The following is a 15709-nucleotide window of genomic DNA, read 5'->3' on the forward strand; positions in this document are numbered from 1 at the left end:
TTTCAAACAAAACATAAACCACCCCAGGACAAAGAATGGGATTCCAGACTTAGAAGAGGATAATCACTACCTCTTTGTATGGGGTGAGGAAATCCGAGAGTGCAACCATACACCCTCCGTTTTTCCAACACAGAGGGGTAGGATCTGGAGTAGCCTAACATGGCCTCTATAATAACATGGCTGTGTCTCTGTGCTGGCATAGAGGCTTGGCACTTGCTTAATAACATCTGGACACATTTCTCTCCCCTTCTGCCTTTTACAATACATGCTGGCTAGCCCACTATTTTAAAATGCATACTGAGCCCCCTTGCTCTGAAGAAACAGTCATCATAGCAAGTGGATAGACTGTTCAGTGACCAATAGAGGAAACAATAAGAAAGAAAAGATGGAGAAAAACTTTTAGAAAGAAAAATTCAGCGGAGAATTTGAGCAATCTAGCTTGCTTGTTAGCCGCAGAGGGAGCTTGCTTGTAGATGCTGTTTGTCACAAGCAATGTGTTGGCCAAGGAATTGAGTTATTGTCTGTTTCCCATCTGTGCTCTATGGATAAATAAGCACTTTGTGACTGGACAATTTTGAGCACTTTATTTTCTATGATGCTTTAGGGAAGAAGCTGGAATGAAATAGAAAAACAACCTGGAATCAAAGGTTTTCTTATCCTGCAAAGCCACACTGTTAAAGAGGATTTGGGACCTGTTGCTTTGCTTCCAGTTTTCTGCACTGACCTGGATTCCAAACATTTAAATTCTCTGACTTTTTCACGTCTCAGTCAAGGGAATTCAGGCAAAGTTATATCACATGCACAGGCACGCGCACACACACGCACAGATCCCAAACCACTCCGATAGTAAGCTCTGGGCCAGGGCGTCACAGAGTGCTGTGCTCTGCTGTTTGCAGCAGAATTCCTGGCATTCCCAACATGTGCGGAGCATGTTCTGTGGGACTGTGGGAGTGCCTTGTCTCTGGAACATTGCTATCTTCAATCTGAATCAGGGAGAGACGGTTCAAATAAAAGGTACTCCCAAGTGAGCCAGAGAAATCCTTATCTGTGCAATGATGCTGCATCGTGTCATTTTAATGTTTGAAGCGTACCATAGAAATGAGAGGAACTCACAAGATGTATGTGAATATGAATTCTTTTCTCTTAATTTAGGATACATGTAAATAGCTGAAGTTTTTGAGAGCATTCAATCTGTAAGTGTCCTGACATGGTCAACAAGGGGTTAACTGACCAATCTACTAAAAGGCACCATCATCTGTTTTTTTTTGTGTTGCAAGTTATTTTCTGAGTAAGCCTTTTTCTGAATGAACTCCAGAGCATCGCAAAACCTACTGGCACGCACACACATGTATTTGTTGTTTCCTTTCAGTCGATTCACTCACATATTGTATGTGATATGACGCCCTCTTGAGACTGGCTGAGGACACCGCTATTCACGCCTGAAAGGCAAATGATGTGTGCTGACGCATGGCGGATAGCCCTGCGCTATACAGCATCACCACCAGCAGTCTCCCGTAGCTCCGTCACTCTTAACTTCGCAAAGACCACCTTCAAAATACAGCAGAAAACTTCGCAAAACGTTCAACTTAGCTAACGAAGTTCCACTGCAGCTACCAAACATGAGTGAGCAAATTCCAACTAATTCTTCTTCCAAAAGGAAAACCACGTCCTTGTCCTCAAGGCTGTGGTTTTTCTCTGGATGAGGACCTCCACGATGCTCGCCCAGTCTGTTTGGAAGTCGTCCGTGCTAGACGAGCGCTGATGTAGCCTGAATCTTGTGCACTCTGTAGCCAGCTCAGGTGTATGATTCTTGAATGGCATGTGACCTTCTTTTAACGAAATTTGGGTCAAGCTGTGGTGCAGCAGAAGGACCCTCTCCTCTCGGAAATTTCTGGACAGCCCCTATCTGATACAGAGGCTGAGGCTGGTGGAGAAGCAAGGCTCTCCTGGAGTGACCAAGTGGAGCAGGAATTGGATGATATGAAGCAGGAAGGCTCTGCAAATTTTATGACTGCAGGTGGGCTCCTTCCGGACTATCAGGAAGAGGAGGATGTTGTTGAGCTGGGCTACAGCCTTTCTGGAAATGAGCAGGAGGAATTGCTGGCGGGTCAGGCTACCTCTGGTGCTGCAGAGGCTAGCCAGGGCGTTACTGATTACTCTTTTCTGGCTCTGTTTTGTCAGGCTGCAAGCAAGCTGGGGGTGGACTGGAATTCGCCACCTACAGCTCAGAAACACACAAGGTTTGCAGGGGTTTTCTTTACTTCAGTGCTGACTACAACCAAAAATTACCTGCCCATATTATATGGAGTAGAGATAAACTTTTTAATCAAGAAAGGAGCAATTCCCTTGGAAAAACAGAAAGGCTGATACAGCCACTATTTTGTCATACCAAAGAAAGATGGAGGCTTACGCTCCATTCTGGACCTACGGGTGTTAAATGAGCATCTGAAACAATTCAAGTTCAAGATGCTAACACTATGGCAGGTAATAAACACATTCGGACCGGAGCAGTGGTTCACATTCAATAGATCCGACCGATGCTTATTTTCACATAGCAGTTCATCCAAATCACAGACAGTATCTCAGATTTGCATTCAAAGGGCTCGCCTACAACTATCTTGTTCTGCCTTCGGGCTGACAATAGCGCCACGCATGTTCACCAAATGTGTCGAGGCAGCGTTAAATCTCCTGCCGAGTCAGGGAATACAAATACTTGCATATCTGGACAATCTGGCCATTATATCACTTTCCAGGGCAGAATATCACACAAGAGGTAGTGATGTCGCATCTGCAGGTTTTCGGGCTTTTCCCTCAATCTGAACAAGTGCTCGCTAACCCCGAGTCAGCAATTGTCCTTTCTGGGGCTGGAAATATGCTCGCTCACCTGTTGTGCCTCAGCGCAAGATAGCAGTGTTTCGCAACCGCATAGTGCAGTTTCTATTGGGACACATACTGCAGCTTTGCAAATACCTACAGCTGTTGAGAATGATGGCATTCTATGACAGCAGTTGTACTGCTGGACGTGTTGTTAATGCATGCACTGTAGCGGTGGATATAATCTCTTCGCCTATACCCAGCATGTCATCTGCACAGATGGATAATGGTAACCAAGCAGTGTATAGTGGCTTTTTTACCTAGGCGGAACTGGGCCTACTACTATATGGGGTGTCTAGATGCAGAATCCTATACTGCAAAGTGGTGACCACAGATGCCTCGTTAATGGACTGGGGGGGGGCATTTACAGAACAGTAATGGTGAGGGGAAAATGGTCGCATGTGGAAAGCAAACGCCACATAAATTACTTGGAGCTTCTACCGCTACAGCACTTTCAGTCTGTTCTGGTGGGTCACTATGTTCTGCTCAAAACAGACAAACATGACAGTGTTGTCATACATAAACAGGCAAGGGAGCACTCACTCTCGCTCCATACTTCAACTGTCTTACTCTCTGCTGGTAGGAGCAGCATGCATCTCTTGTCGATCAGAGCAGCACATGTTCACCTCAATCGAGGCATGCACCCTCCCCTCCCCTCCAGAGGAGAGCCAGAGAATGGAGACTTCACCCCAGGGTTGTGGCGCAGATATGGAATCAGTTTGGCAGGGCTGACATAGATCTCTTTGCCTCCTGAGAAAACACACATTTTGCCCTCTGTTCTTCTCTCTGACAGACCCCAGTGAACAACTGGGAATAGATGCTTTGGCTAATCTATGGCCTCAGACTCTACTGTATGCTTTCCCACCAGTGGAGCTGATTTTGCCCAATCTGGAGAAGGTCCAACAGGGGGGCTTATCCACGATTCTGGTGGCTTCATGTTGGCCAACGAAAGGGTGGTATGCACAAATAGTCGGCCTCATGGTGGGGGAGCCTTGGTGTTTCCCAACCTGCAAGGATCTTCTATCTCAGGCAGGGGAGAGATAGTGCATCCATGCCCAGTTCTGTGGCATCTTCATGCTTACCTGTTAGAGGTTAAACATAATGGCCAGGGGCCTACCTTCCAATGTTTTTGCAAGGGCTTCATCTACAAAGGGCCTGTATGCTTATAAGTGACATGCATTTGAGCAGTGGTCCCAGGGATGGGGTTTGATTCTATTTCAGTGTTCTATGGTGGATGTTCTGAGATTCCTTCATGACCTGTTGGAGCAGGGCCATTCCTTTTCTACCATTAAGGCCTATTTAGTTGCAATATTGTCTTGTCATGTGGGTTTTGGTGGCATGTCACTGGGTGCACACCCTCTGGCCATACGGTTTATGAAAGGCGTACGACGGTTGAAGTTGGTTGTAAGGAACAACATTCCTTCCTAGGATCTTAATTCATTTCTTGATGCTCTTTGTGAGCCATCTTTTGAACCCTTGGAGTCAACTGACAAAGTTTCTCTCATATAAGACAGCCTTCCTTGTACCGTTGGCATCAGCTAAACAGGTAGGGGATCGTCATGCTTTGTCAATACATCCAGCATGTCTGGTTTTTGCACCAGGGGATACTAAGGTGATACTATGCTCTAATACATATATTCCTAAAGTCATGCTCATTGGCCTTTGAGTGAATTCCGCTGTCTCCTTGTCCTTTTGCCTTGGAGGAGCACAGAAGGTGGCATATATTGTGACCTGTGAGGGCTTTACGCACGCATGTTAACCATACTCAGCCTTTTCATAAATGTGGTCAGCATTTCGTCTGCTTCACTAATCCAGTTAAGGGCAAGGCTCTGTCAAAGCAGCATCTTTCTCATTGGATGGTTGAGGCCATTTCTCTGGCTTACAGCAGCAAGGGCTTGAATTTACCTGGGACAGTGCAGGCACACTACCAGAGGAATAGCTTTGTCTTGGGCCTTGTTTACAGGGTTGGCTGTTGGGGACATTTGCGTAGCAGCTAGCTGGGCTTCTCCACACACTTTTGTGGGGTTCTATCGTTTAGATGTAGTGGCCCCTTCAGTGGCTCACTCTGTGCTCTCTGCTGGATCTAATTTCCTTTGAACCCAGTAGGTTGGTTTGTTCCTGATCTGCGGGCATGAATAGATAGTATGTTCCATACAATATGTGTTGTACTGACTGAATCGACTGAAAAGGAACGTAGGATAATGAATATAACCGCTGTTCCCTGAAGAAGAGGAATGAGGTATTAACACTGATTCACCCCACTTCACTGGGAGAGCTCAGTGAAGAGCAGTGTGATGAATTAAAGGATGCTGCTGGTGACGATGCCATATAGCCTATGGTGCGGGACCAGGTGACCTGCTAGGCTGTGATGCCTCACCATACATCATTTGCCTTTCAGGCGTGAATAGAGCTGTCTTCAGCCTTACTCAAGAAGGCGTTATATCTCATACAATATGTGTTGTACCTCATTCCTCTCCTTAAGGTAAGAGTGGTTATATTCATAACCCTATGTTTTATTTTGTGTGTGTGCCTTCTTGCATCTCTACTGGCTCTTTGACCAGGCTGTCCACACTGACTCCCCTTACCTCATGTGTGTGAAACTGCTCCTTGACCTCCTCCACATCGTCAGACACCTCCTCCTGCATATACAGGGCATCCTCAGCCGACAGCAGCCAGGTCAGCACCTCCTCCAGAGTGGCCTGATAGCTGTCCAAGTCCACCTCCAGGAGACTGCCCTCCGTCTCCCCTTCTGTCTCCGTCAGAGTGCTGGGGGTCTCTGGCCGGGGGCTGCTCCCTGCCTCCTCCACCTCCATAGTCAAGCCCTGAGAGACCGGAGATGGGGAAGGAAGACACAGGACCACATTGGTATGAGTTATACACATCTTTTATTTTCATTACAAAACAAATTGAAATTAAGAAAATACAATTATCATAGACACACACACACACACACACACACACAAACAAACAAAACATGATGTTGATTATGTCAATGTTTGTAAATATCAATAAAAATGCAAATAAAGAACTTAATATAATAATAGTAGTAGTTTTTTGTTGGGGATTTGTGTCAAGTTAAGAGGGAGGGTAAGCTAAAACTGCCATTTACAGCATCTTCATGGTCTTTTTTTTTTTCTTTTGTTGATTTTTTTCCCCCTTTTTTCTCCCAAATTGTACCCGGTCAATTACCCCACTCTTCCAAGCTGTCCCGGTCACTGCTCCACCCCCTCTGCTTATCTGGGGAGGGCTGCAGACTACCACGCCTCCTCCAGTACATGTGGAGTCGCCAGCCGCTTCTTTTCACCTGACAGTGAGGAGTTCTCCAGGGGGACGTAGCGCGTGGGAGGATCATGCTATTCCCCCCCCCTCCGAACAGGCGCCCCGACCGACCAGAGGAGGCGCTAGTGCAGCGACCAGGACACATACCAACGTCTGGCTTTCCACCCACAGACATGGCCAATTGTGTCTGTAGGGACGCCCGACCAAGCCGGAGGTAACACGGGGATTCGCACCGGCGATCCCCGTGCTGGTAGGCAACAGAATATACGTTCCCTACACTACCCGGACGCCTAGCGTCTTCATGGTCTTAAACAGGAGAGAAATAAAAATGCTCATGAAGAGTAGATGGCCATGAACAAAGAAGTCACAGTACACTTTCAAGTTGTGCAGCCCTGATGCATGACACCGAGGTGGCTATTGTGAAAGGACCTTCCAGACTATGACACCCATACAACCTCAGCAGGCAGGTTTTAAAATAGAACCAGACTAAGAGGAGGGCCCAAATCTGCTCTACCAGGAGGAAGGGAGCTCTGCCCAGCCCTGTAAAGAAAATACCAAGCTAAAGGCCTCAGACACTGGGAGTTGTGCTTCTAGCCAGCTGGGCAGGTCAACCCTCATTCCAGGAATAGCAAGGCGGCACAAACACTGTGAAAGCCTGGGTGAGGCTGGCTCTGTAGAATGATGGGTAGTGTAGTACCCACTGAGAAAGTCACAAGAAGAATAGACCTGGGAATGGAAATGACTTCGGAGTAAGATCTGATGCCAATTTACCCGTGTTTCCCACAAATTGTCCTTATCTATTAGCAGATGCTCAGGTCTATTTGAAGTCCCATTTCAATAACTTTTTAACAGTTAACAATTAACTAGAGGCAATTTCCCTTCACTCTACCGCTCCGATCAATGTTCACCCTGGGATTGTATACAGCTGAAGGGAATGTACACAGTTGCACCTGCTCTTCAGAGATGGAAGCAGAGACAGAAGGGGAAAGAGAGACAGCAGCATAAATTTTGGAGTTTTTGCAATCTTTGACTTGGGTAATCACTCTGAACTTGAAGAAAGCAAGCGTGCCATCATATAGTCAAAGCAACTGTGGTGTGCTTCAGCAGTGATATGAGTCACACTTCACAAGTGCCCTCAGCTAACAAGCCATAGGGAAAAGAAGAGAGCGGGTAATGTTTAATTGCACAGGAAAAAAAAGACCTATATAACAAGGCAGCACCTGATTGATTCAGCGCTTTAACTTCAGCTGCTGTAAGTTACAATTTGAGAGACAGCCCTGCTGCGTAATAACAGCAGTACTGCAAGTGTGCAATTTTTCTCTACAACCTCTCGCTCTCTCTCTCTCTCTCTCCACACCACATATCTTACCTGCAAAAAATAAACAATTCAGATTAATTTTCGACTTTATATTTTTGGAATGCATTGGAGTCCATTCGGAATGCAGTCAAACACACGGTTTTTGCACCCCACTTGAACAAATGAAGACAAAAGTGGTCAAAAACTGCTCCAAGTTTCCAGTTCAGGAAATCACTACGAGAAAAAAGTGGACGAACTGCAATCTGCAAGTTGGTGTTATGAAGAGGAGATAAAATGTTGGTAGCCTGTCAGTGCCAGCCATGGCAAATCAAAGATGAGAGAAATGCTAATCAGTACTGGGATGAGAACAAGTCAAACGGACCTTTGTTTTCCAGCTGAAATTACCCAGCATTCAGTGAGCCTAGGAAAAGGTCATCTATTGAAAATATTCCATGACATTTTGCACATTTGGGAATAAAGTCACCCACGTGCTGTAACTGTGTTACCAGGCCCAAGTCCGGCAGCACAGAGTGAGACAGAGTTACTAAAAAGAAAGTCAGAAAGAGAGCAGGGGAAGAGCAAGTGAAGAGAGGGAAAGCAAGCCAGAAAGAGCAAAATAGTGTAAGAGAAATGGTAAGGCTTCCATGCTCCATTTATTAACATGAATAGCTGTAAAATAGCTGTGGTTTGGCTTAACAGAGCACTTTATTATCACCAGATGATGGTCCCAGCTAAATCTCAGCATTCATTGGTTTGCAGTTGAGTTTCTGGAATATATAATGCATTGCTGTGATTACTCCATGTGCTCTCTTAGTCAGTGATTTTACAATCTGCAAAACAAAAAAATTTAAATTTAAAGATGGAAATACAATAAAACTTAAAACCAGCTTTCAAGTGGGCTAATAATCAAAAGCAATAATGATTCTAAAATCTAAATACAAAGCTCATAACCACTGTTATGAAGTGGCTATTAAGGGGAAAACATACAGTTGTCAAAAACAAAGACAGCCTTTATTTCTCCTCCACTCTTCCACCCCCTTCTCTCTCTCAAGCATTACGTATCACTTCCTATGGGGAGAGGAAGTATGCCAGGAAAGAAAACCCTTGTTGGACCAATCAAACTACCAGTTCAATAGACTTTTCCAGTACAGTTTCCAAGAAGTGGAAAGTGTTTGCCCATGGGCAATAAAACCTTTAAGAGTTAATTTAGGTACGTTCTGGCTTGCACCTGGGAAAACCTCTCTAGTCAAACTGAAAACTTATGAAATGAGCTTCCCTGTGGCTATATGTGATGGAAAGGAGGAGGAGAGAAGGAGTGGAGTAACTGTAGAGATGATACATATGCAATGCTCATGCACACGAACAAACACACTCTTTTTGTCAAAAAAGGTTTTATGTGTGTGTGTGTGTGTGTGTGTGTATGTATATATATATATATATATATATATATATATATATATAAAACTTTGCTAAAAGAAAAACTCAACGGTAGGGAAAGTGCTAAACAAATAAGGAGCAAAATAATCCAGTGAATATGATGATTGCTTATGGCATGGAACAAGCTTGTACTGTCTCATAAAGAATTTACTTGACTCACTGGATTATATATATATATAAGGTACCCCAAAGACACAATTGGCTGTGTCTGCGGGTGGGGAGCCGGATGTGGGTATGTGTCCTGGTCGCTGCACTAGCACATCTTCTGGTCGGTCAGGCTGCCTGTTCGGGGGGGGAGGGGGAACTGGGTGGAAATAGCGTGATCCTCCCACGCGCTATGTCCCCCTGGTGAAACTCCTCACTGTCAGGTGAAAAGAAGCAGCTGGCAACTCCACATGTATGGGAGGAAGCATGTGGTAGTCTGCAGCCCTCCCAGGATTGGCAGAGGGGGAGGAGCAGCGACTGGGAGAGTTGGGTAATTGGCTACGTACGATTGGAGAGAGAGAGAGAGAGAAAAAAAAAAAGGGGGGGGGGGGGTCAAAAAAAAGTTATATTTTTTAGACCAACCGCAAAAAAGGCTCAGCAACTAGTCTGGGAAAGCCATCAGAAAACATGAAGAGAACAAAGCAAAGCGAAAGCGAGATCACAAGGAACGGCATTGTCAAGTTGGTAAAAGGACCAGTGATAAGAAGTCAAATTTAATCACTGTCCAAATAAGACATTCTCAAATGCATAGATGTCAGACCCCTGCCAGCTCAAATATGTGTGTACAAAACTTAAAATAGGCTTTCAATCAAGGAAGCAGCCACCCATATGGCCAACTATAAAGCCAAGCAGAACTCTCCCAGAATAACTTCAGCTACCTATGCACACAGACACCCCCTATTCACTTCTGTTTACAGTCCCATTTCAATCCCTTCCATTTACAACAGTGCATTACCAGAATGGGGGTCGTCCTATTGGCCCATATCCAAGTGGTGAGTCATGGCCCTGCTCTCTATTTATCTGTACCTGCTGTGCTTTTTCAATGGATGAGGTGGTGCTATGGAGTAGAGGCCTTTTCAAAGGAGGAGTGACTTATTGGAACCAACCACACATGAGAAATTTACAAAGTTCTCCGTTCTGGCAGATAAAAGGATCCGTGGTCTTCAAATCGAACGTTATCAGCAACTTAACAGGGCAGCGAAGGTTCAAGCAGTTGTGACAAGTTGAAGTGCTTAGAAAGAAGTAATGATTTGTTTATGCCAAGACAGACAAGAGTAATGCAGACAGCAGACACTGGGATGGCCATAATCTGCCCGTCTGAAGCACCCTGTCACTACCGAACTAATTGGACCCTGGGGATTAATGAAATTAGATTGTACTTCCCATATCGGAAGTTTTTGTATGGCCTCTATAGCTATGGCTTTAAGCTTTTACAAACAAACAATACCATGGCCTAATGTGTCCGGGTAGCATAGCGGTCTATTCCGTTGCCTACTAACACGGGGATCGCCAGTTCGAATCCCCGTGTTACCTCCGGCTTGGTCGGGCATCCCTATAGACACAATTGTTTGTGTTTGTGGGTAGAAAACCGGATGTGGGTATGTATCCTGGTCACTGCACTAGCGCCTCCTCTGGTCGGTCGGTGTGCCTGTTCGGGGGAATGCGTGATCCTCCCACACACTACGTCCTCCTGGTGAAAACTCCACACTGTCAGGTGAAAAGAAGCGGCTGATGACTCCACATGTATCAGAGGCGGCATGTAGTAGGCTGCAGCCCTCCCCGGATCGGCAGAGGGGGTGGAGCAGTGACCGGGACGGCTCAGAAGAGTGGGATAATTGGCCGGATACAATTGGGGAGAAAAAGGGGGGGAAATTTTATAAAAAAAAAAAAAACAATGCCATGGTCTCTTCTCTGAGAAACAAACACTACCTCGGCTCCAGCAAGCAACTTTCAATTCATGCAATTACAAAAACTAGTTCCCAGAACATGAAATGTGGATGCATTCTAGTGGTTCCCACCCAAACCTGGCACAGATCATCTTGTACCACATCCCCTTTCCTTTTTGAAACACAATTGTCATGAGAACATTTAAGGGTGCTACATTGATACTGATAACAAACGAAAATAAGAAAAATAAAGAACAAACAGAAGGAAAAGAATGGACTCAAAATGGGGTCAAGAGTTAGGTTTGTTTACAGCGGAAGGCTGCAGAAAGTGGAAAGGCTGTACTGAGTCCTGTTTGACTGAATTTGTAATGTAAACTGTAGTAGTACCTGAGTGCTGAGACCCGGGCCCGAATCCGCAGCCTCTGCTTTGTATTTGCGCGGCAGGGTCTCCACCTCTCTGATGGCTTCCATGCTGACGTCGTGGGGCAAGGCAGCAAACAGCGACGTCACATACATTATGATGGACTTCTTATCTGGCAGCTGCACCGCCACGTCTGAGAGGGAGGGGGAAAAAATAAGGAAGGGGTTGAGAAAATGGCGATAAAGAGAGAGGAGGCGAAGCAGGGGGAGTCGAGGGGAGGTGGGGGTGAAATTTGTATTAAAAGGAGAACAAAATGACAGTGGAGGTGGAAACAGACGGTGGTGAGGGATGATGGGAGAGGATTTGGGGAGACAGACTGGGTGAGAGGAGCTGAATAGGGGGCAGGTTGATGCATGTTATAGCGATTAGACCAGCTTTCGACATACATGTCACGTAAGTCCTAAGTAGGGTAAACAGAGGTTGTCCATGCCTAGGCAGTTAAATAACACGTGCACTAACAGACATACGCGTAGAAACAGCTAAAAGGGATATTTTGCTTATGAAAGCATGCAATTCAAGGCTACTTGCTATACAGAACTGCCACAACATTATCATTCTCAAACATATGCTATGTTTTGATGGCGTTTGTATAAATTCAGCACGGTGAATTTTTTTTTTTTGTCCTAACACATTCCGGGTGGATTTTATATGTCATTCAAGGGAATAAAATGTTTCTGTGGTGGATCTGCTTTCTTTTTGTTTGGCCTGACATTGCAGAGGCACCTTCTTTCCGGTGCAGAAAACTCCACTTGACATGCCGACATTATGAACTGTGTGTGTGTGCAACGGCTGACCATGACGGTACCTTCAGGGTCCAGTAGCCGCTCAATGGCCAGCTGGTCTTTTGCTACAGTGAAGGCGTGGTCCAGTCTCTCCACAGGGCTCAGTGTGACCACCTGCTCCCAGCTGAATACATTGGGCCTGAGAACACACACACATGCACAAATTCACACACATACACACAGAGCAGCAGCTGTGTGAGCAACAAAATGGAGTCAGAAGTGCCAACTGAATGCTCCCCAATGGTGAGGACTACAATGACTTAATTAATTTCATGCAAGGCACATTTCTAGTACGTTCAACCTAGATACTATACACCAATCTACCCACCTACCTACAGCCTGAGAGCACAGGATGCGAAAGGTGTGACCTCATTTCTGCTCTTGCTGATTCAGAATTGAATCTACTTTTGAACATACATCTCTAGGTGCGTTACGCATGCTCAACAATCCAGGTAAGAAAACCAAATAAAGTTGAATCAGTTCATCTGGACACGTTTACTGGGAGAAACATTCCATCACTCATCTAAGTGACGTCTTCAGTCTCATTCTTAATGATGCCCGACAACCTTTTAAATGAAGTCTGGTATCAAAACAAGTAAACTTGCCCTTTAACTCTTTATGAGCTTTTAATGGGACTGTATTACTGTTTTATTTTGTATAAAGAGCTGACTTCATCTATATATTATTATTATTAAGATTCAATCATCTTCTGACGATTCTGATTTAATTTCAGCCTGAGATTAGCATGAACTGTTTCCAGATTTTCTTTTTCTGGACCCCCCCCCCCCATTTTTCTCCTCAAGTGTATCCGGCCAATTACCACACTCTTCCAAGCCGTCCTGGTCACTGCTTCACCCCCTCTGTCGATCCGGGGAGGCTGCAGACTACCACGCCTCCTCAGATACATGTGGAGTCACCAGCCGCTTCTTTTCACCTGACAGTGAGGAGTTTCACCAGGGGGACGTAGCACGTGGGGGGATCATGCTATTCCCCCCAGTTCAACCCCCCCCCCTAACAGGCGCCCCGACCAACCAGAGGAGGCGCTAGTGCAGCAACCAGGACACATACCCCCATCCAGATTCCCACCCACAGACACGGTCAACTGTGTCTGTAGAGATGCCCGACCAAGCCAGAGGTAACACGGGGATTCGAACTGACGATCCCCGTGTTGGTAGGCAACGGAATAGACCGCTATGCTACCCGGACGCCCCGTTTCCAGATTTTCTGTTCCTGGAATGAGTGTGTTCATTGATCCACTTAAACCCTCACCCATGTTTAAATCAACAAACACACACACGCCTGTGTGTGTGTGTGTGTGTGTGTGTGTGTGCGTGTTTGTTTTTCTATCCCAATGGGGACCAACTGTCCCCGTGTGTGCTTGTTTTTCTATCCCCATGGGGACCAAATGTCCCCATTAGGACAGAAAAACCAGAAACCACCTACCTTGTGGGGACATTTTATGGGTCCCCATGAGGAAAACAGTCTATTTTGGGGTCAGGACTTGGGTTTCGGGTTAAGGTTAGAGTTAAGGGCTATGGAATGAATGTTGTCAATGAGGGGTCCCACAATTATAGAGAAACAAATGCGTGTGTGCGTGTGTGTGTGTGTGTGTGTGTGTGAGACCAAGGGGTTAAGAGATGGGGGAAATACCCCCAAGTACCCCCCTGAACTATTTCTTTCACACACTGCAGCACACACATACACCAGACGTGTGCAAACGGTGACATGACAGGCGTAAACAGAACAAGTTGGACTGTGTACACACACACCAGGCAGAGGCTGACCCTCTCAATGGCTAACGTGACCTTTCCCCAGAGACACGAATGGGTTATCTCTTTCCCTCTCTCACACTCACACACATTCCTAAACACATCTTCTTGAATAGATTTGAAGTTCAATATGATATATGACAATAGTGTCTAAGCAATTTAACTGCCAACACTTGGAATATGTTAATTTCTTTAAATTTCTTAGACAAACAGACAATAATTAATAACTCATAATTAATGGAGTAATTAATATAAATATAATTAATACTTATTGAATACTTATATTATTTAATTATTAAACAATTAAATTTAATAACTTTAATAATAAATGTGTTAAATAATTATAGCATAATTAATCACTTATGATAATTAATAATAATAATAATAACAATTGGGATAATGGAAGGATGGATAGACAGACACAGAGGACTCAGTTCCTATAATTTCCTTTCCTTACTTTTGCTCACTGTTATATTTCAGTTTAATATTCTATATACTGTAGGCTTTCATACACTACTTCTTATACTCACATCCTCCTGAGCACAATCAAACCGCCTCTAACAGAGACAAAGTGCACTAAAGACACCCATTTTTCATATTTTCTTGCGAACTTCTTACATTTTACCTTATATTTTGAATTTTGTGTCATGTGAGCTACACGAGTGACCCATCAACTCATATTCCATCCATCCATCCACACAGAGGACGCCCTGGGACAACCCCCAGCGTTGGACTACCCCGGGGCTCGAACCCAGGACCTTCTTGCTGTGAGGCGACCGTGCTAACCACTGCACCACCGTGCCGCCCCAACTCACATTCCTTGCAAATGCAAACCATTTTGTGGAATAAAACTGATTCTGACATGGCGGCACACAAACACAACAGCTAAAACGCCAAGATGGTCTTTGTCCCCGTTTTACATCTGCACCAGGATGTCAATTAAAATGTTCATCCTACCCCACCTGCAAACTCTATGGCCTTGTTCTGCTACCCGAGTCCCTTGCCCCCCACCCCCTCCCACCTGAAGCGGTGTAGGATGGCATTGAAGGCCAGGCCATCGGCCCAACTGGTGGTGAAGTTGAGGACGTTGACCTCCGGGTAGGATCGGCTGCACTGGCGTACCCAGCTCAGCAGGATCTTCTCACTGTTGGTCTGCTGAAGGTTGGACATGATGTCCTTCATGATGTCTTTCACCTGGAAATGTGAACACACACACACACACACACACACACACACACACACACACACACACACACACACACACACACACACACACACACACACACACACACACACACTATGCTAACCGGGTTTAGAATTCTTAACACAAACCTACAAATGTATAAATTTATTTTTACTACTGCGCCTCATTGTGACAACTTACCTGCTTATATTTTGCTTGTAAGCACTTGGTAAACTCTTACTTTAGAAAAGGACTGTCCAAATGAAGGTTTTATCATTGCTCATAAGTGGAATGCATCATATGCTAAACTTCATGCCCTAAGTGCACTTGTGCCATGTGCTTTAGACTGTGTGCTGAGACTACTAAAGATATAGCACCGTGTGTGCACGTGTGTGTATGCGCGCGCACCTGCCAGTGAAGAATAATACTCCAGATCAAACCCAAGGTCAGTTTGTGGTTCCCGTCCACAATGTCTGTCCCGCCAATGTTTACCAGATCCACCTAAGAGAGAGAGATGTGTGTCAGAGAAAGAGAAAGAGACATGCGTGTGTGTGTGGGAGAGAGAGAGAGAGAGAGAGCGAGAAAGATGTGAGAGAGAGAGACGTGTGAGAGATGTGTGTGTGTGAGAGTGAGAGAGAGAGAGACAGAGACAGAGGAGATGTGAGAGAGACAGATGTGTGGGAGAGATCGAGAGAGACAGATGTCGGAAAGAGACAGAAAGATGTGTGTGAGAGAGAGAGAGAAAGAGATGTGAGCGATGTGTGTGTCGTGTGTGTGTGTGTGTGTGTGTGTGTGT

At 45.3% G+C, this 15709-nt stretch overlaps 1 protein-coding gene across 7 annotated transcripts in view; it reads right to left on the minus strand.

Annotated features, from left to right (window-relative positions):
* The window catches only part of utrn (utrophin), a 233379-nt gene extending 217979 nt beyond the window's left edge, over positions 1-15400 (minus strand). For all 7 annotated transcript variants that reach the window (XM_056294966.1, XM_056294968.1, XM_056294967.1 and 4 more), the window contains exons 1-5: positions 15322-15400; positions 14752-14924; positions 11985-12100; positions 11146-11312; positions 5460-5696 (exon numbers count right to left, since the gene is read on the minus strand). In XM_056294966.1, the coding sequence (XP_056150941.1) occupies positions 5460-5696; positions 11146-11312; positions 11985-12100; positions 14752-14912 (681 nt within the window). In that variant the 5' untranslated portion in view covers positions 14913-14924; positions 15322-15400. The remainder of the gene's footprint in view (positions 1-5459; positions 5697-11145; positions 11313-11984; positions 12101-14751; positions 14925-15321) is intronic.
* Between the last annotated feature and the right edge of the window lie 309 nt (positions 15401-15709).

Source organism: Lampris incognitus, chromosome 15 (assembly GCF_029633865.1).
Source record: "Lampris incognitus isolate fLamInc1 chromosome 15, fLamInc1.hap2, whole genome shotgun sequence".
Classification (NCBI taxonomy): domain Eukaryota; kingdom Metazoa; phylum Chordata; class Actinopteri; order Lampriformes; family Lampridae; genus Lampris; species Lampris incognitus.